Consider the following 25,495-nt stretch of genomic DNA (forward strand, 5'->3'; position numbering starts at 1 on the left):
GCCTACATTTGACTGAGGTCGACCTTGACAATTTGTGCATGAGAGTGAATAAATTCAAAATTCCATTTCTGCTTGTCAAAATGATATGATCTTTATATCAAAAGTTGGACCTCTTGAAAAGAGGAATCCAGTGCAATAATCATCTCCATCATATGAGTTGTCCTAAGGTGGAATTTGGCCCTAGTTGCCAATTTTAACAAGTAGTCATCCACATAGGTGGTCACACTATTGAAAAACATCCTTTTAACCTTTTTCTCTATCTCCCTCACATTTTTGGCCCTTCAAGGTAAGCCATTTGGCTAGGGTTAAGGCCTATGGGAAGTTTCTACACATGGTTTAAGCCTCATTGCATCAAAATCTACCCTTTTCCAAGGTAAATTCTTCCTTTATAGGGTTGACATCATAAGCCCTAGATAAGTTTTCCCTAGGGTAAACCCTAACCTAACCCTAGGCTTCAACTTAGGGCTTCTTGAAGGCTTGTTCCTCCAATTGTTGACCATACCCATCTCTAACAAGCTTTTTCTTGGCCTTAAGCACCTTGCTAAGCCTATGTCCTTGCCTTTTCATTATACCCTAGGTCATAAGTGCTCTAGACAAGCCTCTTCAAGTGAATGCTTTACATGGTCTTTATCGGATTGAACCTTGTTCTTAAGTTGAGTGCCATTTCTAAGCCTATACCTAGTCACCTCTATGCCATAGATTTGAATACTCATTAGGTGACCAATACAGGGAAGCCTCCCTTGTGGTGAAAGTCCACTAAAGAGCAAGAGGTGGTGAGTTGTGGTGATAGTGGGCCTCCACCTCATAGTGTTTTCCCTTGGTATAGCTCTTGTCTTGTGATCCTTCTAACAAGACCTGCTAGATTTTGAGACAAGAAGACTAATAACTTGACTTGGGACCTGTCACTTCCCCTTTGGGGTCGAAAACACCTAATAGCGCTATCCACCTAGCCATCTCAATCATAAGAGACGGAACACCTACATGGGACTTGGTCTAGTTAAATATTTGATGGTAATATTTCTGTGAAGTATTGGTTCTACCCCTAACTTTAAGTATGCTCCATGTTGCCTCAAAATCTAGCAGACCTTGTGAGTGACCTCACAAGGTAAGAACTAGGCATTTTTGTTATGATTTTGAGCTATGAGATTGGCTTGTTACCTTTATCTTGTGGAACACTTAATGTAAACTTGTCTATATGGCTTGATTAGTTGAATTATTGTAAAAATGAGTGGGATGGTTCTCGTATAAATAGAACTTCCCCACGTTTCATTTGTTGATCATCACACACTGAATTATTTTTCTTGTTAGTTTTTGTAGCATCGGATGTGTTCTAGTCACGAAACTTGGTGGAGAGGCTAGAATACATGAGATCTCCATAACCCAAAAATCGTTTTTGGAAATTCCACCTAGAGATGACTTAATTAGATTATTAACCTATTTTTTAATGTTTCCTAAGTCTAAACTTAGGAAAATTGGTTAATTAATCAGAATTAATTAAGTCAAGGTGGGAATAATCTATAAACTCACACGATCGTCTTCGATATGATTCTAGCCCTTGATTAAGATTTAATCTTAGTCGTTGAAGCCCCAACAAAGGATTATAAGAAGAAGTCGATGGGCACTTGGAGAAAACACTTCAGCGGTTCAATTTCCTTAGCAGATCGATTTCCAGAGAGCAACAGTAATTGCTGGAAAGCTAGAAATCAAAGCAAAGACAGTGAGGGGTAAAGAAAGTGAGGTTGGAGGAAGTTTTCTAAATCCAACTAGTACACTTGCAGAGAGGCCAAAGTTTCTCCAGGAGGCTACGCAGAAGCCTCAGAGGGCAGTTCCATTTGCTGAAGAGGGCAAACGTTTTCAGTTCCAGAGGTCGGGCAAAGGTTCCAGAGTATCGGAGAAACGTTTTCCCAGCTAGCAGCAGGCAGGACAGCTTGATTAGCAGATGATCCAGGAAGCACGTGTGGTAGGCAACTTCAAACTGATGCAGAGCCTGAGCAAGCCCAGTTGGATGGTTCGCTTTTCAGTAACAGTCAAGTGTCGAGATTGCCCGGAGTGAGGGTAATTTCCATCTAGATATTTTTGCCAGTATTTTCTCTGCAAGATAGCCAAATTCGGCATCTAGATTGTACTTACAATTTCTCACTGCTCCATAATAATAAAACCCTCAACTGTTGCACTGGTTTTCCCAAGTTGGGTTTTTCCGGGGACATGCATCCAAAAATAGCTGTGTAAATTTTATGTGTGTGTGTGCTAGAATTTTCTCAATTTGCAGCGTTATTTTCTTCTGCAGATTATTTGTGAAAATCGCAAGGTGAATTATTTGGTATTTGTCGTAGCAGACAACAAATAAGTTGTTAAATAAATTAACAATTAGAAAAATAATTTCCCATTGTTGTGATAGATGAAATTTTCACATGGTATAAGAGCGTGAGTGATCAGCTGGAAAGCTCAGAAGCAGAGGAGAGAATTTTGTTGTTCAGAGGGAGAAACAGGCCGAAATTCTCAGAGGTTGTGCAGTACCCAGACAGGCAGGCCAAATTACTGGGGCAAGGGTTCGATTTCCAATTGCAGTTTGGTAGAAAAGTCAAGTTTCCCGGGATAGTGATTCCAACAGTGAGAGGGAGCAGTAGCAGCTTAGATTTTCGCTGAGCAAATCCCTTGGTTGGACGCAGATGGTTTTGTAGTTGCAAAATCAGTGTTGGGCAACAGAGAAAAGAACACACAGCTGAGGAAAAATTTCTCTCAGGGAACTTTGAGTTTCAAAAGTTCAATTTTCCATTACAGATTGGCAGTAGCAGCTAGCAGATCTACGCATTCCAGAAAGACAGTGCAGCTAGCGCGGATTCTTCAGTAGACAATGCAGTGGCTAGTAGCATTCAGGACTCAGGAGACAGATGCAGTAGACACAAATGATTCAGTATTTAGGATGCTTCTCAATTGCAGTGGCTGTCGTTCCAGCCGCAACAAATGAGAGGGAGTTGTAGTGCAGCTGCAGAGTTGGCAGCAGTGTGGCAATGTCAGCAGCAAAATAGATGCAACATCAGAGTTGTGCAGTGGTTGGTAGGCAATATGGCCAAACATCAACAGTGCGATAGGAGGTCGTATAGAGATAGGGTGTTGTGGCAGAGTGTGTAGCACTAGAACATAATCCTCGCTAAGAGGGAACATTAGTTTTTGTAGTATAGGATGTGTTCTAGTCACAAAACTTGGTGGAGAGACTAGAATACATGAGATCTCCATAACCCAGAAATTGTTTCTGGAAATTCCACCTAGAGATGACTTAATTAGATTATTAACCTATTTTTTAATGTTTCCTAAGTCTAAACTTAGGAAAACTGGTTAATTAGTCAGAATTAATTAATTCAAGGTGAGAATAATCTAGAAATTCACACTTATCGACTTTGATATGATCCTAGCCCTTGATATGATCCTAGCCTTTGATTAAGATTTAATCTTAGTCGTTGAAGCCCCAACAGAGGATTATAAGAAGAAGTCGATGGGCACTTGGAGAAAAAAATTTAGCAGTTTGATTTCCTTGGCAAATCGATTTCCAGAGAGCAACAACAGTTGCCAGAAAGCCAAAGATCGACACAAAGACAGTGAGGCTGGAAGATGTTTTCCAGATCCAGCGAGTACATTTGCAAAGAGACCGAAGTTTCTCCAGGAGGTTGTGTAGTCCTAACACAGAAGCCTCAGAGGGCAATTTGATTTGCTGAAGAGGGCAGACGTTTTCAGTTCCCAAGGTCAGGTAGAGGTTCCAAAGTGTCGGAGAGACGTTTTCCCAACTAGCAGCAGGAAAGAAGGCTTGATTAGTAGACGAGTCGGGCAGCACATGTGGCAAGCAGCTTCATGTTGACGCAGAGCTTGCATAGGCCCAGTTGGACGGCTTGCTTTTCAATAACAGTGAAGTGTCGGGATTGCCCGGAGTGAGGGTAATTTTCCTCTAGATATTTTTGCCAGTATTTTCTTTGAGGATAGCCAGATTCGACATTCCAGATTGTACTCAGAATTTCTCACTGTTGCATAATAATAAAACCCTCAACCACTGCACCGGTTTTCGCAAGTTGGGTTTTTCGGGGACATTCGTCCAAAAATAAATGTGTAAATTTTATGTGTGTGTGCTAGAATTTTCTCAATTTCCAGCGTTATTTTCTTCTACAGTTTATTTGTGAGAATCACAATGTGAACTATTTGGTATTTGTTGTAGCATACAGCAAATAAATGTTAAATAAGTTAACAATTAGAAAAATAATTTTCAGTTGTTGTGATAGATGAAATTTTCACATTTCTCACCAGCAAAGTGTGAGCTAGTCATTTTCGCTACTATGAGCAAGATGTGATCTTTATTGGTGTGATTTGCTTGTGGTTGTGATTTTTGCATGGAGTCATTGTGTTGGGATTGAAAGAAGTGCCTTTTATGGAGGATTTTGTAAATTTATTGTCTTATTATTGATATTTTGCATGTTTTACGTTTAAAGTAGGGTTTCAATTATGCCATGACTAAATGCTTCATTATTGCTAGAATTTTGTTTCGATGTTGCATTTAAAATTGTTCTCTCTAAGGCCTATAGGGAAACTTTTAATGTGCAAACCCTATATTTGACTTCTCCCCTCACAAGAGCAATAGCTAGGGTTTTAAAAGTAGATGCCCTAGCCATCCACCCTTCCACCATCAATATCGTTCCCCTTGAATTTTAGCCCCAAAGACTCCATTAAACCCTAGTATGATAAGGCGTTGATCTAGAGTGTGTTGATCATCCATAAAACGGTAAACCTATTAAAATTCATCTACTTTCTCTCTCTCCTAGACAGTTAGGGCAGCCACTAAGGTTTTTAGGGTAGATTTGTGCATATAAGTGTAATTTGAGTGGATTTTTGTGGCTCAAAATTTAGGAATTGCATCTATAAATTATCTAAAGCCAAATTTAGCATATTGCATGGTCTATACCACTTAGAGAGGGCTGACGCCACTCTCTTTGCTGCTGTTTATGCATACCTCACAGCCATAGAAATAATTCCCTAGTCCAAAACCTAGCCTCTATTGGAAGATCTTGCTCCTTGATTGTTAAATATTATTCTAAAATCTTTTATTTGGGCCGCTATAAGACATCAAATGCCCTAATATTGCATATCTTACAAGCCCTAACTTATAGCAGCCTACTTCTTGGTCTAAGTGTAGAATATTTGAATCAAAAACATGAGCCATCTTAGGCCTTACCAATACTTTATTCACCAATAGATCTTTAACTGATCACCTTGAACCCTAGCATTAGAGTATCTTTCTAGGTGATTTGGAGAAGCCCCCTTGTTGTTTAAATCCACTAAAAAGCGGGAGAAAGGTTGTTAAGGTGACAGTGAAAACCCTTTCTCTTGTTGCCATAAGATCTGACCCACCCACTGAGGCTTTGCACCAGACTTGCTAGATTTTGCGGCAACAGACCCTCAATGTATTCCATTCATCCTATAATCTCACATATTTTATACAATATATTATTTGAATCCAGATGGATTCCTTTATTTTGTTCCAAATATTTTGGATATTCGTGCTCTCAACCAAATTAATTCACCACATCATCCTATTAGGCTATACCCCCTCAACATACTATCATTGTATTTTAATACAAGACTATAGAAGTAGGTAGCTTTTTTCCAAGTCTTTGATATCTTAGAATTCAACTACGTTGCCCAAGCGGCCAAGCCTATTACCATGATCAGCTAATTTGTCCCACAAATAGATGTAGGAATTACAACATACATGTTTGTATGTTCAATCCATACAGGCAACACAAGCACAATGAAAATAGAACAAAAACCATACGAGGCACTACAGTGTTTGATATTCAAGCAGCAGTAAAGAGAATTCTCTCACAATCTTCCAACCTACCATCTGAGACTGCAATAAATACATTGTGATCTGATATTTTGTGTCAGTGAATGCTATGCAAGTCACATGATGCCATTTTGTATCGGTTGTTCTGCTAGCAGTTTATGTTGGTCATTAGTCCTGACATGGAATCTTTTCTATTAGCATTGGGTGTTCTACTTCTATCTATTAATATATTATAAGTTTTTCTTGTGTAATTAATGCAATGCTAACACAAGATAACAGTTCTGACTTTATGATCTCTCCAAAAAAAACAAACATTGTCCTTTGAAAGTGACCCAGATCCACACAGCAAAAGAGTCTTGTCTCCAACTGCAACTAATCCATGTCAATTAGAACATTCCCATGAAATGATGCTGGAAATGCAAAAGGAAACACAGTTAAGCCCTAAAAACCAGTTTAGGTGTAAAACTTCAAATCAAGGGAACATAGTTCTTTGCATTTAGAAATTAAAATATCTAGAAAAGATTAATGGACCATAAACCAAATGTGCCATAAAACAAAGTTAAACCGAAAGAATAGCAGATGTTAACACTACAAACATCAGAAAACTGAAGATAAAGTCTAGCATAAGTGCATATGCATATTCATGTCATTCGAGCATGGAAAAGTATAATAATGTGCATATATAATAGATTTTAGATGCCAGTAAAACTGAAACCTGAACTCCTGTGTCCTCTCTTAATGTCTCCAAGTAATGTCTTGCTAGTTGCCAGAAATCCTCTTGAGAACCTTCATCATTCAGAAATTCTAGCTCTGGAAGCAACAGTTCCACCTGTAGACAAAAAGTAAAAATCATATCCAGTTGAGTGCTCTCCTGTAGCAACCTCAGAATAGAATGGGATACTTAGAACCCATTTTCACATCATCAAAACCATAATCCATTCCAAGCTATCGCAAATTGTATTCTAAACAAAAACAAGAAGATATGCTATAGAGAACAACAATACATTACCATTCTATTACACTCCTGTGCCATATGATTGATAGCTCGGCTAAAGTTATATGGTTATACATTTGCTACGTACTAGACTTAACCATCTGATTGCCATCTAAACTCTAGCTATGATACAGTGGAATGGACAATTGGAAAGAACAACACCGTGTATTGGAGGGTAAAAAATCAAAACTCCTTTGCTCACAAACTCATATCAAAGTCTCTTCCCGTATTTGTGGTTACCAGTGTTTGATTTAATTTGTTTATTATGATATTATCACATAGGTGCTCTATTGCATTTTTTAGATTGAATTAAAATAACCTAAAAGAAACTCTTGCATGGGCCAGTAGCACCTTGTATTTTTTTGGTGTTGTCAACTGGCCATCAGAACCAGAATGAGACCAGAACTGAAACCAGCCAAAACTCCAGTGTAAAACACAGTTGAACCAAAAACACATAAAAGCATCAAATTTTAATTATATACCATATATATTCATATTCATGTACAAAACAAAAACAATAATTATACTACATTTGTATTAGATGTACAAATAACTGTAAGCATACTGGGATAGGAATATGCAGTGATAGCATTTTCTAGGGTTTCCACAGGAATATTGTCTTGCTTCAGTCTGCATGAGGTATGACAAGATCATGTTTCTAGGACTCCAATGTGATGGACCCCAGCCTTGATTTACTGGAGTATGGGGAGGCTGACTCCCCTAACCACTCTTCCATATTCAAGAGTCAAGACTCGAGAGAAATTATTGGAGGTCTGGCGGAGTGCCAAAGCCTTTAAATGTGAACCCAAACAAATCTTTGGTACTCCCAAAGGCGGAGGTACAATTGACAAATGGAGTTCACAGTGTAGTGGAGGGGTTGCAGTCGGATCAGGGTGTATTGCAGTCCAATGTCCAGGTACATAGAGTGCAGTGACTCTATTAGAACCAATCAAAGGCGACAAAACCTAGTGGAGAATTGGAGGTTTCAAGGCACATCGTTGTTCAGTCCTCTTATCGTAGTTCATACAGACCCCCACTTCCTAAGATAAAGTGCTAAAGCTCAAGAGAGGATTTGGGGAAACTAAGAGGAAGGCAATTGTCACTGTAATATCCCCAATTTTGATTTTTTATTTGAGGGGATTAATGAAGTTTATTGGGGAGGTGCTATGCATAGCACGATTTTGTAATTTGGGCATTAGAGGCATTTTTGGTGTATGGGGGAGAAATAGAAAATTATAGCTCTAGTGGAATGTGGGAGCCACAAGAGAAGGAAATTCCACCCAATGGAGCAATTCGCACTAATGAGAAGAGAGAGAGAAAGGAAGGGGTGTGAATTAGTGGAAGGTGGGGACCACCAAAGGAGAGAGGGCCAACAATTATAAATAGAGCTTGGAGGTCTCCATTTGGTACTTTAATCATTTGACAATTTAACATTAGTTCCCTTGAGATGGTTAGCCAAGACAACAGTGTTATTCAGCACAAGGAATTCCCAAGCGGGATTTCCACCCTCGTTTCGAAGAACTTCGAGTGTCTCCCTAGTGAGGCAATTGGGGAGCTCAGTTCAGAGTTTCCATTGGGCACATTTATAGTCATTTCCTTCAACTGGAGCAAGTTTCCTTTGGATGCAAAAGAGAAATTTTGGCTCTTGGAAGGGCCAGCAAAAAGGGGAATTTGGGCCAGCCAATTAGCAAAGAATCCTTCCACAAAGAGGGCTGGAGTTTCCTGTCAATTTGCAAGTCTATTGGTGAGGCGTTTGGGAGAGCTGAGTTGCTCCAATTCTTGGCCTGCACAGAGGTTCACTGGGAATTGTTATGCAATCACTTGGGCAAGGAGAATCTATGGTATGGCTATGGAGGAATAAGGGAAAATTTGGGAAGGAGATTTTCTAGGAGAGATTTGGAGAATTATGTAACAGATTTCATCTACAACCAGTTTTGCTAGCCAATTAGAGGTCCACGCACAAATTGGCATCACCGGGGCATGTTGGACTCAACCCAAACCCTTTCTGGTTTTTATGAGAGGAGGCTAAGATTAATTTTGCAGAATATTTTGACCACTCCTGAGGGAAGAATTCCTAGTTGCATTCAGCAGTCAGCAGCAGAAATTATTGAAGGACGCAGTTATTTCAGGGACCATTTCCACCACTTGGGTTGGCGAGATATTTTTGGGTTTTGTTGAGCTAGTGTAGTAGTGCCTATGGCTAATTTCTCAGAATTTTTGGAGCAGTTTGGAGGGTTAAATCAACAGTTCCTTTCCAGCGGCAGCAACAGTTTTCTAGGTGGACACAAATTTGGTGGTAGAGTCATTTCCAGCATTTGGGTACCATCATATTCACCTGGGACCTTGCCTTGCTTGTTGTAGCAAGCCCAGGTTCTTTTGTTCCTACTTGTTGTACTCCATCTGATTAATTTCATAAAAAAAGCCTCAGCATTTTGGGTGTTATTTCTGTGGTAATCTGGTATTTTTGCATGTGTGTACAATTTTTATTGCATGTTTATGATTTCACTACTATTATCACTTAATATTTCCATTAGGAATATTACAGTGGTATCAAAGCATGATCTTGGCCAAGTTGTGGGCCTTAAGCCAAGTGATGAGAAGACTAGAATAAAAAGCTAAGAAATCATGGGACCCAAAGAATGGTTAAAATCAAACAACATGGTAATAACCTGGAATAAGGTGATTAGGATGCAACAAAGGATGTGCGGGGAAGCAGTTGATTCATACCAAAATTGGGAATCAGGACCATTCTCAATTATACAACAAATCCATTGCCCAAAATAATGGATAATGCGTCAAGATGGCAAGACATGATTGCAACTGATGTGGAGTTATTCGCAACAAATTGGAGGGCATACCAATCATTGGGACAGGACATTCAGGAGTCCCTCTCCTTTTGGGAGTTCTTTGAACTAAGAGACATGCACAAATCAATGGGAATTCAGTGGAATTATGCGGGAACGATGAGGAGGATCAAGGCAGAAGATGAAAAAGTAGTTAAAGGGGCCATGGTTGGCAAGGAGACAGTTGAGCATACACCGTTGATGAGATGCCGACAATTGATGAGATACCCAGTGTTGTGACTGAGCTTTTAGGTGATAGCAGTGCACCACAAGTAGATGAGGTGTTGGGAGACATCTCCACCGTTGATGAGGATCCAATAGGTACAGATGCATCCAGATCTATTACAAAGTTATCGAACGACAGTCACCTATAACCGGTGAGGATGTTTTACATGATGGGTTGTCGGTGGATGAGCAGTTGGAGGCTCGAGTTGAGGCCATGATGGAGGAGGATGCGCAGCTGTCCTTGGTGCTAGTTATTGACGTTGGGATTCCAGTACAGTTCGTTTCAGAGGCACGCTGACAAGGTCCACAACGTTATTATCTCACCATTATGCATTGGATGGAGAGAGGCGGAGTTTTTTAGACAGATCATAGGGGATGACCAGGTCAGCAAGGGCTAGCCAGCAGCTTGAGTTGAGTATGGCACAGCGTCAACATGGAGGGCTTGTTCCATACACAAGAGATTGTACATTCGATCCCTCCTTTGGGATTGGATGGCGAGAGGTACTGAGCTGGTACCCGATGGAGCAGGTTAGGAAGTTGGGTACATCCATGGTTGTATTTCAGCAGAGGTCATGGATTACTAGGGGAGTACGAGGGCCAGATTATTGTTGGGATCCAAGTGGGATTCTCCATCACAACATGGACTTGATTAGTGATGGTATTAGCAGTACGATGGATCTGGTGACCGAGCGCCCACACACTTTCAGCTCTCCATCAGCACTAGTGTCGGGATGGATTAACACGGGGGCAGGCAAACTCTGCAGGTTGTCCCGGGGTGTCGGGCATACATGGGATTGTAGGATGATCAGCATACTCTGGCAAGGGTTGGTCGAAGGAGGTACCATCAGTAGGTTATCAATCAGGGCATTGTATGGAGACAGTGCTCTCTTATTGGCATAATTGACGCAGGAGCTACTGAGGCTAGGCACAGTAGTATCATTTTCGTGAACATGTAGTTGATTCACTAGCAGAGTAGCAGATGCATGGATGCATGTGGGATGGACGAGGATGTAGGGTGGTGCGGCAATTGGCATAGGTGTTCGATGGTGTGCAGAGTCGTGCCACAAAGTTCAATGTTCTGCAAGGGAGCACAGAGGTGAACAGAGAAGTGTCGTGTTGTGTGGCCTTGCACTGTGGAGTTTGAGGAGCAATTCACACCACCTTCAGGTTTTACATAGAGTGACAACTACTTCATCCAATAGTGCACAGAGGTGTGCAGCTGGGTGCATTCGTGTGCCAAGGGGCACGGAGATACATGTTCTTATGCAGAGGAGTGCATGGATGCTTGCCCATATGTAGTGATGTGTGATGCTTCCCATTGGGATTTTGGAGCATTACCAACAGGGAGACCACCTGATAAAGATGACAAGCATGCCTTTGGGTATCAATCATCCAAGATCGATGAGGACGCGGATGAGAATCATTTGATGATATCCATGGGAAGTCATGCACCTCTCTCACTTCTACATTATTTGCAGGCATAGAGGAGTTGGGTGTTGTCCCTTGATACCTTCATCACCAGCAACAGGACACGAGAGGCTCGCTCGATACAATTAGTTGGGACACAGAGTATCCAGGGGGAGACTTCTCAGTGGTGGTATTTGGTCAGGGCACGAGCTAATGGGCGCAGGCTTAGGGAGGTGACTGTGAGTGAGTTGCAGGGTGCACTATCGGCAGGACAACCCAAGTTGTTATGTGAGCACGAGGTACAAGGGATGGTAGTCCTCATTAGCAGGAGGATGCCTAGGCTCTAGGCAGTATCTGGGTACATCATCAGGAGCTGGGATAGTAGATATCGTTGTGTTCTCTGGCAGGAGTAGAGCAATTTGTCATATGCGAGATAGATCCTTGTTGTTGGAATGCCCATTCATTGGATACATACAGGGGTCAAGGACGAGGCACAGGGGGGTCCCAATAGCCAGCAGCATGTCACAGCAACAGGCAGTGAGGATGGGGAGTCATGGACCTCCAGCATGGGTATGGGATCTAGGGATCTAGTTGATTGGTGGGACACTCCACCACTTAGTGAGCACGATCAAGATAGTAGGTTATCTGGTTCATTATTAGGTTGACATATGGGGGATCACTGAGGTCTTCATTATATGGCAAGGTAGGTGGTTGTTCAGGATTGAGGCCAACCATGGAGTGATAGGCACGGGCATTGTTGAGTCACCTTGGCAGGTTGGGCATAGCCTCGATCATCACATATATTATGGCCGAGAGTTATAAGAGAGGAGGTTTTGGTACGAGCATATTAGGTGGTCAATTATGACCAGAGTGTTGCAAGGTCGGCAAGACAATTTCCTTCTGAGAGTAGCATGGGACCCAAGCATCATAGTACTTGACAACTCAGCGACCTTTAGGGATGAGCTGGCTACTACAGGGGGAGTTCACTCAAATCTTCCATTGGGTTTTAGTGACTCGTTGATTGCATGGGGGACTTCATTAGCATGGCATGTTGGTCAACAAGAGGATATCAGGAGGAGCTCATGCAGGGGAGACTTCATTTGCATAGGGATTGGGTCGTATCTTCAGGGGCCCACCATTAGAGTGCATGAGATGGACTACTCGGATAGTGAGTGGAGCAAGGGGTGCTTCACATTGATCAGGTTGGCTTGGGATCCTGGTATCGAGGGACTCCTTCACTATAGGATAGTGCAGAGATCAGGGACGATCTAGTGGCACATTTGGGACCCTGGTATAGTTTGCAGTGACAGTGGGGATTCACAGTCAAAGAGGGCGCTTGTTCAGGAATTGCTTGAGGACAAGCAATTTTTGGTGGGGAGGACTGTAATATCCCCAATTTTGATTTTTTATTCGAGGGAATTAATGGAGTTTATTAGGGAGGTGCTATGCATGGCACAATTTTGTAATTTGGGCATTGGAGGCATTTTTGGCATATGGGACTTAGTAGAAACAGAAAGTTATAGCTCTATTGGAATATGGGGGCCACAAGAGAAGGAAATTCGACCCAATGGAGGAATTCGCACTAATGAGAAGAGAGAGAGAAAGGAAGGGGTGCAAATTAGAGGAAGGTGGAGACCACCAAGGGAGAGAGGGCCAACAATTATAAATAGAGCTTGCAGGTCTCCATTTGGTACTTTTTATCATTTAACAATTTAACATTAGTTCTCTTGAGCTACTTAGCCAAGACAACCATGTTGTTCAGCACAAGGAATTCTCGAGCGGGAATTCCACCCTCATTTCAAAGAACTTCGAGTGTCTCCCTAGTGAGGCAATTGGGGAGCTCAGTTCAGAGTTTCCATTGGGCACATTTACAATCATTTCCTTCAACTGGAGAGAGTTTCCCTTAGACACAAAAGAGAAATTGTGGCTCTTGGGAGGGCCAGAAAAAGGGGGAAATAAGCCCAGACAATTAGTAGGGAATCCTTCCACAAAGAGGACTGGAGTTTCTTGTCAATTTGCAGGTTTGTTGGTCAGGCATTCGGGAGAGCTGAGTTGCTCCAATTCTTGGTCTGCGCAGAGGATCATTGGGCATTGTTACGCAATCACTTGAGCAAGGAGAATCTATGGTGTGGCTACGGAGGAATAACAGAAAATTTGGGAAGGAAATTTTCTTGGAGAGATTTGGAGCATTTTGTAGCAAATTTCATCTATAGCCAGTTTTGCTAGCCAGTTAGAGGTCCACGCACAAATTGGGGTCATCGGGGCACGTTGGACTTAGCCCAAACCCTTTCGGTGTTTTTGTGGGTTTTATGAGAGGAGGATAGGATTAATTTTGCAGAATTTTCTAAGCAGTACTGACGGCAGAATTCCAAGTTGCATTCAATAGTCAGTTGTAGAAATTATTGGAGGACACAGTTATTTCGAGGACATTTCCACCACTTGGGTTCGCGACATATTTTTGGGTTTTGTTGAGCTAATGGCATTGTGCCTGTGGCTAATTTCTCATAATTTTTGGAGCAGTTTGGAGAGATAAATCAACAGTTCCTTTCCACCGGCAGCAACAGTTTTCTGGGTAGACACAGATATGGTAGTAGTCATTTCCAGCATTTGGGTACCATCATATTCACCTAGGATCTTGTCTTGCTTGCTGTAGAAAGCCCAGCTTCTTTTGTTCCTACCAGGGTTGCGGGGGAGCGCTCCCCCCCCCTCACTCCCACTCCCAATCCGCGCTCCCGATAAAAAAATTTGCGCTCCCTGCCAATTTCGGGAGCGTCGCTCCCGGAGCGAATATTTAACGCTCGGGAGCGGTCAGGGAGCGATCGCTCCCGAGCATTAAATATTTGCTCCGGGAGTGAATCAACTGACGCCGGGAGCAATCCAAGCGGAAAAAAAGCCGTAGACGCAAAAAAAATCCAATTTAAAAAAAAATTATGTTTTAAAAACTCAATGGGGCAAACAAAAATTTCATTATCACTTGAATGAGAGCAAGAGCAAAGGAGCGAGGAGAAGCGAGGAGCAAGTGCCGAGGAGCGAGGAGCAAGCCTGCAAAGAGGTAAGTAACTTAGTAATTTAGTTAGTTTAGTTAGTTTAATTTAGTTTATTAACTATATTTAGTAAAAAAATCATAAATCTAAATTAAATTAATTAATCAATTTAATCTAAATAAATTAAATTAATTTGCAGATTCAAAAGCCTACAAATATCAAACATCATGGACCTGTGTTAAAATTTGAAACCAGGGCAAAACTTCATGTGGGTCATCTTATTCATGGCTGATAATATTTTTATTAGATTCCTCTCGTCGAGAGGTGTAGGATTGATATAAAGATCATCCAATTCCGATAAGTATTCATGAAGATATGAATTTATTTTGATTATGGAATTATTATCAAGCCGACCTACAACTCATGTAGGCTGAGAAGCCCAACAGTCGCATATATTCACCCACCAATGTTGTGTATAAATAGAAGAGGACTTTCCCTCATTTGGACTCACTCTTCTCATCACATCTCTCTCTCCACTGCGCAGAAATGAGTCTCTTCTCTACTGCGCTGAAATGGGTCTCTCTCTCACACATGTGAAGCCGAAAGCTGTTGAATTTGAAGTTGCAACTGCAGAAGTAAAGATTGACTTGCGTGGCCTAGAAGATCTCCTCTTTGGAACTGCGTTGTAGGTTCATCTGAACCTCCTCTGAAAGCCGAAACTTTTGGTGGTGGAATGAAGTCAATCCGACGAACGGTTTGCAAGATACCGACTGCCCTAGTTTGAAGCCGGAAACTGCTGAAACTGAAGCTGCAACTGAAGAAGTAAAGATTGACCTGCATGGCCTAGAAGATCTCCTCATCTGAACTGCGTTGTAGGTTCATCTAAACCTCCTCTAAAAGCCGAAACTTTTGGTGGTGGAATGAAGTCAATCCGACAGTGGGTTTGTGAGATATCGTCTGCCCTAGTTTGATAATGAAGCCGCTAATGCTGATGCTGCTGATCTAGGGTTTGCTACTGCTGATATGAATCAAATTCATTGTACTATTTCTCTCTGCTGAATTAATGAAGATAAAAGAAGATTTGATCAAAGGGTTTCCCCACACATTGTGGGGTTTGTCCCTGGCTAGCCGCCACATCTTGTGTCTCTTGCCTTGGCTTGTTCTCTGTCGATCGTTTAATGTTCTATCTGCACTTTACTTTATGTATATGTGATTGCTAATCTGTGGAATATAATAAGAAAAAGAAGTAAACTGTTATAAGCATAGAACATACCATAAATTAACATGGTACCAGAGCTGAAGTGAAGACAAAGCCCGAGCAAGAGCAAGAGCAATCATCGAAGAAAAGATTGGCAAGGTTATCCTAAAAGAATTATGGGGTCCTCAACACTCTTTCCTACTGAAGACAAGCTCCGTGAGAAAGCTGACTATCATGGATGGCAGATGTCTATCGATCTAACCCTTGAGAATCAAGGAGTGTTGGATCATGTGAGAGGCAATATTGTTGAGCCTCCATCAAATGCATCCATTGCTGCCTGGAACAAATGGAAAAATGGAGAAGTCAAAACAATAGAAGATCATCCGGGACTCTATCGACAAGCACTTGGTGGCCTACATCTCTGAACTGGACACCTCCAAGGAAATCTACGATAGACTGGTGAGTTTATTTAAAGTTAATGATGCAAATCAAGTTTTGTTTCTTAGAAATAAGCTAAGGGAAATAAAGAAGGGTAAAGATGAAAGTATGCAAGCATACTTCTTAAGAATCACCGAGATCAAGAACAATCTCCTATCTATTGGGAAAACCATTACTGACAGAGAAATGGCACTCACAACTCCTGGAGGATTACCATCTGAATGGTATATGTTCAAGACTACTCTTCTGAACTATAATGTAATTCCTGGTTTTGAGGAATTAATGGCTAGATGCATTCAAGAAGAAACAAGGGAAGAAGTGCAAGAAATGCCCATGCCTAAAGGTCCTCTTGCTGCCTTTTCTTCTCATGCAAAGAAAATAAATAATTCCGGGACTAAAACAAAAGGAAAGGCTGGACCTAAGGCTAGAAGAAAATGACGACGTTACATTTGCGATAAAGCAAGTCACTATGCAAGGGAGTGCCTTGATAGAAAGGACTCACACCGGGACGATGATCAAAATCCCTCTGATGGCAATCAAAGGAATGAAAAATTAAACAACAAAGGTAAGAGGAGAGCTGGGAATCAAAGAAGAGGACAAGCATTCAAGAAGGCTAGAAATTCCAGGATGTATTAAATGCACCTGACCTCAAAAAGGAACCTAGTGTCCATCTTGGCAATGGAAGACAAAGGCTACAAGGTAACCTTCAGCAATGGCAAGGTATGTATATGGAAAAATAATGTTAAAGATGCCTTTACTCTTGGGTTTAGTGTTGATTCATTATATCAGGTCGATGGAAGTCCGCTAGGTGTCATGTCTTGTGACACAACTCTTCAGTCCAAACTTTGGCATCAGAGGTTTGCCCACCTTCATTACAAAGCTCTACTTGGTGTAAAACAAATGGTGACAGGGATGCCCAAATTCCAAGTAGAGAAATAAAGTGTATGTCTAGGATGTGTCGAAGGAAAGCTCAAAAGGGGACCATTCCCCTCAAGCCAAAGCAAGACCTCCAATATATTACAGTTGGTTCACTCAGGCATACCTGATGTTGGCATTAAGAGGGAGACTACTACACCACATACTCCTGAGCAGAATGGTGTGGTGGGAAGGAAGAACCGCATGATGATGGAAGCTGTCCGAGCCATGCTACATGATCAAAGACTTCTGAAGTTTCTATGGGCTGAAACTACAATCACCGCCGTATATGTACAAAATCGATGCCCTCATCAAGCTTTGGGTTCCAAGACTCCTGAAGAAAAGTTCATTGCAAAGTGAACAACCTTCCGACTTTGAGGAGCTCTCAAGAAGCCGACACCAGGGAACCAAAAGAAAAGGATGATGAATCAATGCCTGATGTAGAAGAACCCATGGATCTGATTGATTCTCATCCACATGAGCCTTCCTCTTCTAGGAAGAGGCCTTCATGGCTTAGGGGGATACTTGATGATGCTGAAGGACATGCTGCACCCTGAAGAACCTTCCATCAAAGTAAGAAACTTAACAGGTATTAGGGATACCTAACCATCATGAGCACGATCATACAAAATGAGCCTTCATCATTCTCAGATGTCGTCAAGCATTAACTATGGAAGGATGCTATGACCATAGAATATGAGTCTATTATGGAAAATGATGTCTGGGAAGTAGTTTCCAGACCCTGGACAAGACAATTGTTACTTCAAAAAAAAAAAAAAAAGCATGCAGCAAATGGAAGTATGGAAAAGTATAAGGTTCATTTTGTTGCTCGTGGTTTATCCCAGAAGGAAGGTATAGACAATGATGTGATATTTGCACCTGTTGCCAGATATACGACGATCCGCTTGATCATAGCCCTTGTGGCTTCATAAGGATGGAACCTACATCAGATGGATGTCAAGACTGCATTCTTACACGGCTTAATCAAAGAAGAGGTCTACGTGGAGCAACCCGAAGGATTTGATTGAAAATCTCATGTATGCAGGTTGAAGAAGGCTCTCTTTGGGCTGAAGCAAGCACCCCGAGCATGGTATGAGAGGATCGATAGCTACTTGATGAAGCTGGGATTCACTAGGAGTGAAGCCGATCCTAATCTTTACTTTAAGGTTGAAGATGACAAGCCTCTCATACTGGTGTTGTATGTGGATGACCTCTTTCTAACAAGTGCAGACCCTCTCATTCACAAATGTAAGAGGGAGCTGGCTTCTGAATTTGAAATGAAGGACCAAGGACTTGAAGTATGGCAGAAGCCAAGGGAAATTTTCCTATCTCAAGGAAAATATGTGGTAAAGATATTGGAAAGATTTGGTATGATGGACTGCAAGCCTGTGACTACCTCGAGGATCTTAACTTTTAGAAGTTATATGGTAGTGATGTCGGACCAGACTTGGGAAATGCCTCTGAGTTTCAAAAACTCATTCGCATTGATGTTCTTGGTGAACCTCCGTCCGAACATATCTTTTGCAGTTAGCACTGTGAGCTCATATTTGGTTGAGCCTCACTGCATTGATGCTAGGAATCTTCTGAGATGTCTTCAGGACACAATCTCTCATGGATTAAGATACACTGCCGAAGATGTGAGACTACTTGGATATACTGATGTTGATTGGGCAGGCAGTGTGGTGGACCGTAAGAGCACTTCCGGGTGTTGTTTCACCTTGGGATCTGCTTCGATATCCTGGATGAGCAGGAAGCAGAAGTCGGTGGCTTTGAGCACCGCCGAAGCAGGATATATTGTTGTTAGCATGACCTCGTGTGAGGCAGTCTGGTTGCGAAAGCTCTTCAGTGAGCTGTTTGGATTTACATTGGATACCACTGTGATTCTCTATAACAACCAGAGGTGGGATTTGATTATTGAGGAATCCCGTATTCGTCGATTGCTCCAGCAGATAGACATCATCTAGGATATGGTAAGTTGATGAGCAAGGAGGCTACATCACATTAAAATGATGTACAGGTTGATACACCTTGTCAAAGCCCCGAGGAAAGATCTAATCTGTGATTTTCCCAAACGACTTGGAGTCAGTAAGAAACTCTTGTACAAGGGTCCTACATGTTCCATACATTGAGCTCTGAGAGCTCTGAAGGCTTGCGGTTATTACTGGAGCAACATATGACCACAGGGTGACTCACCCTCCCCTCGTGGTGCACACTGGAACAAGATGATTCGCTCTCTTGTGGGACAAGATGATTCGCTCTCTTGTGGAACAGGATGATTCGCTCTCCTGTGTAGCAGGATGATTAGTTCTCCTGTGAGGCCTGGATTGATGTGTTCTCCATGGCAACCTGGATTGATGTGTTCTCCACGGCGATTGTAGCAGGATTTATGTGTTCTCCTTGTTGTCGCACAGATTGTCACGACAACACTCAGATCGGGGGCTGTCACTCTGATCCCCGATCTCTCTGTTTAAGCCTGTCTCCCGCAGCTAAGGGGGGTAGACCCTATGGGAAAATGAATGACCAACTATGAAATAGTTGGGTTGGGAGACACGAGGAAACAAGCACTAAATTGATTTTGTTAAGTTAATGGACCAGTGCCTTAAGGAGCTAATGGTTAAATGATTATTTATTGAATATTGCAGAAATATAAACCATGTAGAACAATCATTTATCATTAAATAACCCAAGCGATGTAAGATTTTCAACAAATGCACAACGCTTTTAAATGATCCAACAATTAAACTTCAAGAAAAATTAAATGCTTTAAATTTCCATAAAATTTAAATGCTGACTAACTACCACTTTCATATAGCCAACTTGTAAATAAACATTTTAAGTGCGTTTAGCTATAGAAAAATGGACCACAAAAAATGAAGTTTCAAAAAAAAATTTTATTAAGCTTTTTCAAAATATTTTTTAATTTTTTAAATACTTTTATTTTTATTTTTATTTTTTTTGCAGGTGCTGGAGCAGCGTGGAAGGAATCCGCAGGAAGTAATGCTGAAGAGAAATGCAGAAATGGAGCTGTGAGGAGATAGGGATTTGATTTGCAGCAGAGTGAGAGGAGCTTTAAATATTTTCTAGAAATCTTGACAAAAAATTTTAACTCGCTCTCCTTCAGATTTCTTGAAACCCTCATAAAAAAAATTTAGATCTGAAAATGAATGATTTTAAAACCCTTGGAATGCAAGATTGTTGGTTGATAGTTTTGGAAAGCAATTTTAAATGAAACCCCAGCAAACAGATAGCATAAAAAAAAATTTGAAACCTTTTGTCAAAATGAAATCCCAGGAAGCAAACAGATAACCTGGAAAAACCGTCGAATTTCTTCAAAGAAAACCTGCAAATTCTTCGGTAAATTTTAAATTGCTCTGCATTCAGATTTTATTTTTTTTAGATCCTGTTGCTGCAGATTTGTCTGCTGAAAACCCCACAAAAATTTTCCAGACCTGTAACCTGCAATGGCAAAACAAAATACCCAGAAACAATATGTGCAAGGAAAAAATAAAACCCTTCAAACCAGCTACGAATTTACAGTATTTACAGATCTAAGGCTCTTTAGCAGCCAGATTTGTCAATAATCTACAGTTATATTTTCAGAATTTCAATTTTAATGTGAGGTGCTTCAGAAGACCCTGCATGCATTCATAAAAAATTTCAGATGATAAGCCCAGGATTGAAACTGGCTGGGCTCTTTCAGAAAACACAATCCGGGAGTTGGCTGGTTCAGCCGAGAACTTCCCCTAACGCCCGGTAAACTCAAAACTAAGATTTCCTGCACAACTTAAAATCAACCATTAACATAGAGGGAGAAAACAATAGTGAAACCCAGATCAAATGGAGATACCTGCCATTATATTTCAAAATCTAAACTATCATTCAAACCCCAAAGATCAGACAAGATACCTGTGCCTGAATCAATCTTCATCAAGCTAAAATCAATAGCTGAAAATAAAATTATGCAGAAAAATAAATCATCTTACAGCATTTTCAGAAGAGTAACACCAGCAAGATTTTTAACCCCAAAGTCTTTCTTTATTGCACAAAAAATGACTACAAGAGAGCTTTCTTTAGCACCAGACTTTCAGATCAAATCTGATCTCAAATGACCCCTAGCACCCTATTTAAAGGAAAAATCCCCAACGGCTAGTTCGAGTGATCCATGTCAAAATTATCTCGACCGTCGATGAGGATCAAGAGATCTCTTAATCTCATCCGTCGAATTTTTTCATGCATTAAAAAATTGAAATTCTGCATTTATTTACTCAAAAATATTATTATTTTATTATTTTTAAGTTTTTACTTTATTTTATTATTTTATTATTATTTTTTATTTTTTTAAAGTTTTATTATTATTATTATTATTATTTTTATTTTTTTTTAATTTAATTTTTTATTATTTTATGTATATATTCCTTTTTATTGTTTTTTATCTTTTCAATTTTTTAAATTTTTAATTTTTAATTTATTTTTAAATGGATCCTCGAACTTAGCCTTTGGAAAAATCACCTAGGACCTATGTTGCATGGGTTCCCGAACCCGGGGGTGGGGTTCTCGAACCCGTCGCGAGTTCTCGTCCCCAAGTACCGGATTCGGGTTCGAGTGCTTCTGAGAAGAACCCATAAAAACTGGGTTCTTCTATGAAGAACCGGGTTCTTCATTAAAAAAAATTGGGTTCTTTTGTCTTGATGGGTATGAAGAACCCTGATGATGGGTACTTGGAACCCCAAAATCAGGTTCTTTTGGGTTCTTTGGGGTTCATTTTAGTTTTTATATTTTATTTTTTAATTAATTTAATGGGCTTCCCCTAATATTCGAGGTAGCTAGTTCTTCATCTTGTGAGAGGAATTGGAGTACTTATGCCTTTATCCATTTAGTAAAGAGAAATATGTTGGGCTCAAAGAAGGCAAAGAACTTAGTGTACGTTCATAGCACACTTCGTCTCATACTTCAAAAAGACCCTGGATATGAGGGTCCTTTCAAGAGATGGGACCAATACACATACAATGCTATGTGTGTGGATGAGGAGATACAACCAGATCGCATTATTGAGCTACCTCCAATTGCTATGGATGAGCAAGAGCCTCAAGATGAGAGTGATCCCTACCTGGAGAGCATGCTAACTGAAGATCTGAGTGATGTTGATGACATCGCTTGAGGAAGCCATTGTTCACTAAGATGCTTTTATTTTAGTATTTTAAAATTTCCCAGTTCTTGTTTGGAGATGCCTTAAGACAAATTTTGAATGTAGTATGACGATGGACATATATCATGATTCTTATTAATATGTAAACTCCAATTTGCACTTGATATCTAACTAGAAATTTTGAAATTTCATTGTGAATGTTGAATGTTCAATGATGTGGATGTTTAAATATTTAAAGTTTAAATCATTAGTTTTCTTTTTTAAAGTTGAAAAATACACAAATTCATATATATTATAATTTATAACATATAATATTTATATTATATATATATATATAGATAAATTATAATATACCCCCGACGAACCCACGCACCCTGTTTCGAAAAATGACGTCCCCGTCCCCATCCCCGCACCCGTACCCATCCCCGAACCCACATTTCCTGGCAACATAGCTTAGGACCTAGGACTTAGGACTCATGAGGGGATTAAAACATTTTCTAACCCTCAAGACACTTTACATCATGACTTTTACAATTTTACATCTTAACGGGGAAAACCCATTTGACATAGACCCTCATAAACCACCCAGTTCTGCAACACAACTATAATCTAGCAGATTAACACACTAGGATTCCCCTAAGATTCTAATGACAAAATTCATTCCAGCTTTGGGGTTACGCTGAAGGAAAACTCTGCCGATCATGGATCGGTGAGACAAAAACCTTCCAGAACGTAGATTATCACTAGAAAATTAGGTCCACCTAGGCAATTTACATACATGACTCAACTCTGCTAAGATTATTTACAATTTACACATGCAGACTGGGTTTACAACATAAATTGATCAAGTCGACGATGACTGTCGAATGGCACGGACACGTCAATCAAGCGCTATCCCTTTTGCGAAAAAGGGGGTGTACTGCTATGGGTAGTTGACACGTAGTGGTCAACATCTGGCTCCACTTGGGGACACGTTGTTGTGTTGCAGGAATGTGAGAATCCAGAATCTGCATCCACACAATACACAATAAAACATAAGTAGCATTCATCCAAAAATCATCATATAACATTAAGCACATGAAAGATATAAGCTCTTCACTTATTAACTATCTGGAAAAGTAAATCTAATCCTAAAACAGAAACGAAATGCTGAAATGACAAGGAGTAGGGTTAGAAATACAATACAAAGGATGCCCCGTGGCATCAGATGTGTTCAATATAGCGTATACTGAGCATTTGCCTGCTTTCAGGCAAATCCGTTGGCTGCTTATCGGATGTGCCATGTCCAATTTTGCATATGGTAGGACTTTTCCCTATCCGAAAATCAAGCTGCTCGCAGCTGTCTGATGCATCAAATCTTCTTCTCATTTTCTTTCTATTGCGTTTTTTCTTTGTGGCAGGCTGTATTACTGATGTTGTGGAACTTTCTGTTTCAAAGCTCTTAGATGAAGTATGTGTGACATGTCTTTCATCATCTTGCATCTGATCTTTATCGTTTTTAATTTTATCTGGATCACCTTCAATTAACCACCTTTCAATTGAACCAATGACCTCCTCATAATAAGATGGAGCTTGTTGCAGCAAATGAGAAGGCTCCTGATCTATTGATGTTTTCTGGTTTCTTTCATCCTTAATCCGTTGTTGAAATCTATGTACCTGTATTGTAATGGCATTTATCTGGCTAGAGTGTTCAACTTTCATAGTACTGATTTCCCTGGCATGATCTTCTTCCATGGTTAATAACTTTTTCTGAAGACATATCTGATTAGCTTCCATATCTTTTATTACTTTATCATCTTTTTCCTTTATGGTCATCAAGCAATGCTGCATAGAGTTTATCTCTTCCTTATGATTTGCTTGCATGGTAGCTAACTGATTATTATGATCAAATGTCATGATAGTCATTTCTTCATCCATAGTTAATAACTTGTTTTGCATAGAATTAATTTCCCTATCATGATTAGCTTTCATGGTCGTCATATTTTCCTCTAAGCCTGATAACTTGCTTTGCATAAAACTAATTTCTGTGTCATGATTAGTTTTCATGGCCTCAATTTCCTTAGCATGTTGATTTTGCATGATCTCCATCTCCCTATTACGTTTTTCCAGGTGGGTGCATAAAGTTCTCACATCATTGGCGTAATTAGTTTGATTAATCTCCATATTTTTTACCAGCAGCATTAGTTCTTGTATAATTTGCTTTTGATCTTTCTTTTCATTGTCATTTGTCCTTGCTTTTCCATTATCATGGATTTGATCTGCAATGGTACAGGTGGATGGCACATTCTGATATGAAGCATCGTCTTGGAATCTTTCACCGACAGCCAGACCTTTTATAAGATTGCTTTCATTCTGTTGCACAATTTTAGGGGCACAAGGCGAGCTATCTGGATCACCATATCTATCTTTAAAAGCATCGACAATGTCTTGTAAAGAAGTGAAAGAATCTTCAGGACAATTATTAAACCAGTTCAAAGCATCAACCTTTAAAGAATGGATAAATAGACGCATCTTGACATCTTCATGATTATATTGAGGAAGTCTACAATATATGATCATTACACAAGTAAACCTGTTTAAATGCTGTCTAACAGCGACTGAATCACCACCTGAGAACAAAAATAATTTAGAAATGGCCTCTTTCGGAAAATCATGGAGATTATCAGTGAAATGACATGGTTTAAATGAATAATCCATGATGAATAACTAGGGACCAAATGGATGATAGAACGAAGTCTCTGCTCAAGAAAATCAATAGATGAAAGAAGTGGAGTCGCCACTTGAACAATGAATCTAATTCTAGGATCCAAAAAGCAACAAACAAGTTGATCTGAGGGAGGCTTCTTGTCTGGGAAAAATAAAAGAAATAGAGTCGCCACCCAAACAAGAAATGAACCAAAGAGAAGTTGCTAATATGTGATGAAAAGATCCAAATGATGCCAAAAAATGTTGAATCTGCCAGCTCAAATGAGAGATGAAAGAATGATGAGAAATGAGAAAATGAAAAGTCGTTGAAACACCGAGAATAAAGTATCCCCGGCAATGGCGCCAAAAAATGTTGTCGCACAGATTGTCACGACAACGCTCAGACCGGGGGCTGTCACTCTGATCCCCGATCTCTCCGTTTAAGCCTGTCTCCCGCAGCTAAGGAGGGTAGACCCTATGGGAAAATGAATGACCAACTATGAAACAGTTGGGTTGGGAGACACGAGGAAACAAGCACTAATATGATTTTGTTAAGTTAATGGACCAGTGCCTTAAGGAGCTAATGATTAAATGATTATTTATTGAATATTGCAGAAATATAAACCATGTAGAACAATCATTTATCATTAAATAACCCAAGCGATGTAAGATTTTCAACAAATGCACAACGTTTTTAAATGATCCAGCAATTAAACTTCAAGAAAAATTAAATGCTTTAAATGATCATAAAATTTAAATGCTGACCAGCTACCACTTTCATATAGCCAACTTGTAAATAAACATTTTAAGTGCGTTTAGCTATAGAAAAATGG

At 40.3% G+C, this 25,495-nt stretch overlaps 1 protein-coding gene across 1 annotated transcript in view; it reads right to left on the minus strand.

Annotated features, from left to right (window-relative positions):
- Positions 1–25,495, minus strand: part of LOC149182377 (DUF1995 domain protein, putative (DUF1995)) — a 383,913-nt gene that overhangs the window by 278,998 nt on the left and 79,420 nt on the right. Inside the window, exon 3 of the mRNA XM_089418500.1 lies at positions 6,543–6,656. Coding sequence (XP_089274626.1) covers positions 6,543–6,656 — 114 coding nt within the window. The remainder of the gene's footprint in view (positions 1–6,542; positions 6,657–25,495) is intronic.

This window comes from Pinus tabuliformis, chromosome 3_2 (genome assembly GCF_031772625.1).
Source record: "Pinus tabuliformis cultivar Carrire ecotype Pingquan chromosome 3_2, CPIR1, whole genome shotgun sequence".
Lineage (NCBI taxonomy): Eukaryota > Viridiplantae > Streptophyta > Pinopsida > Pinales > Pinaceae > Pinus > Pinus tabuliformis.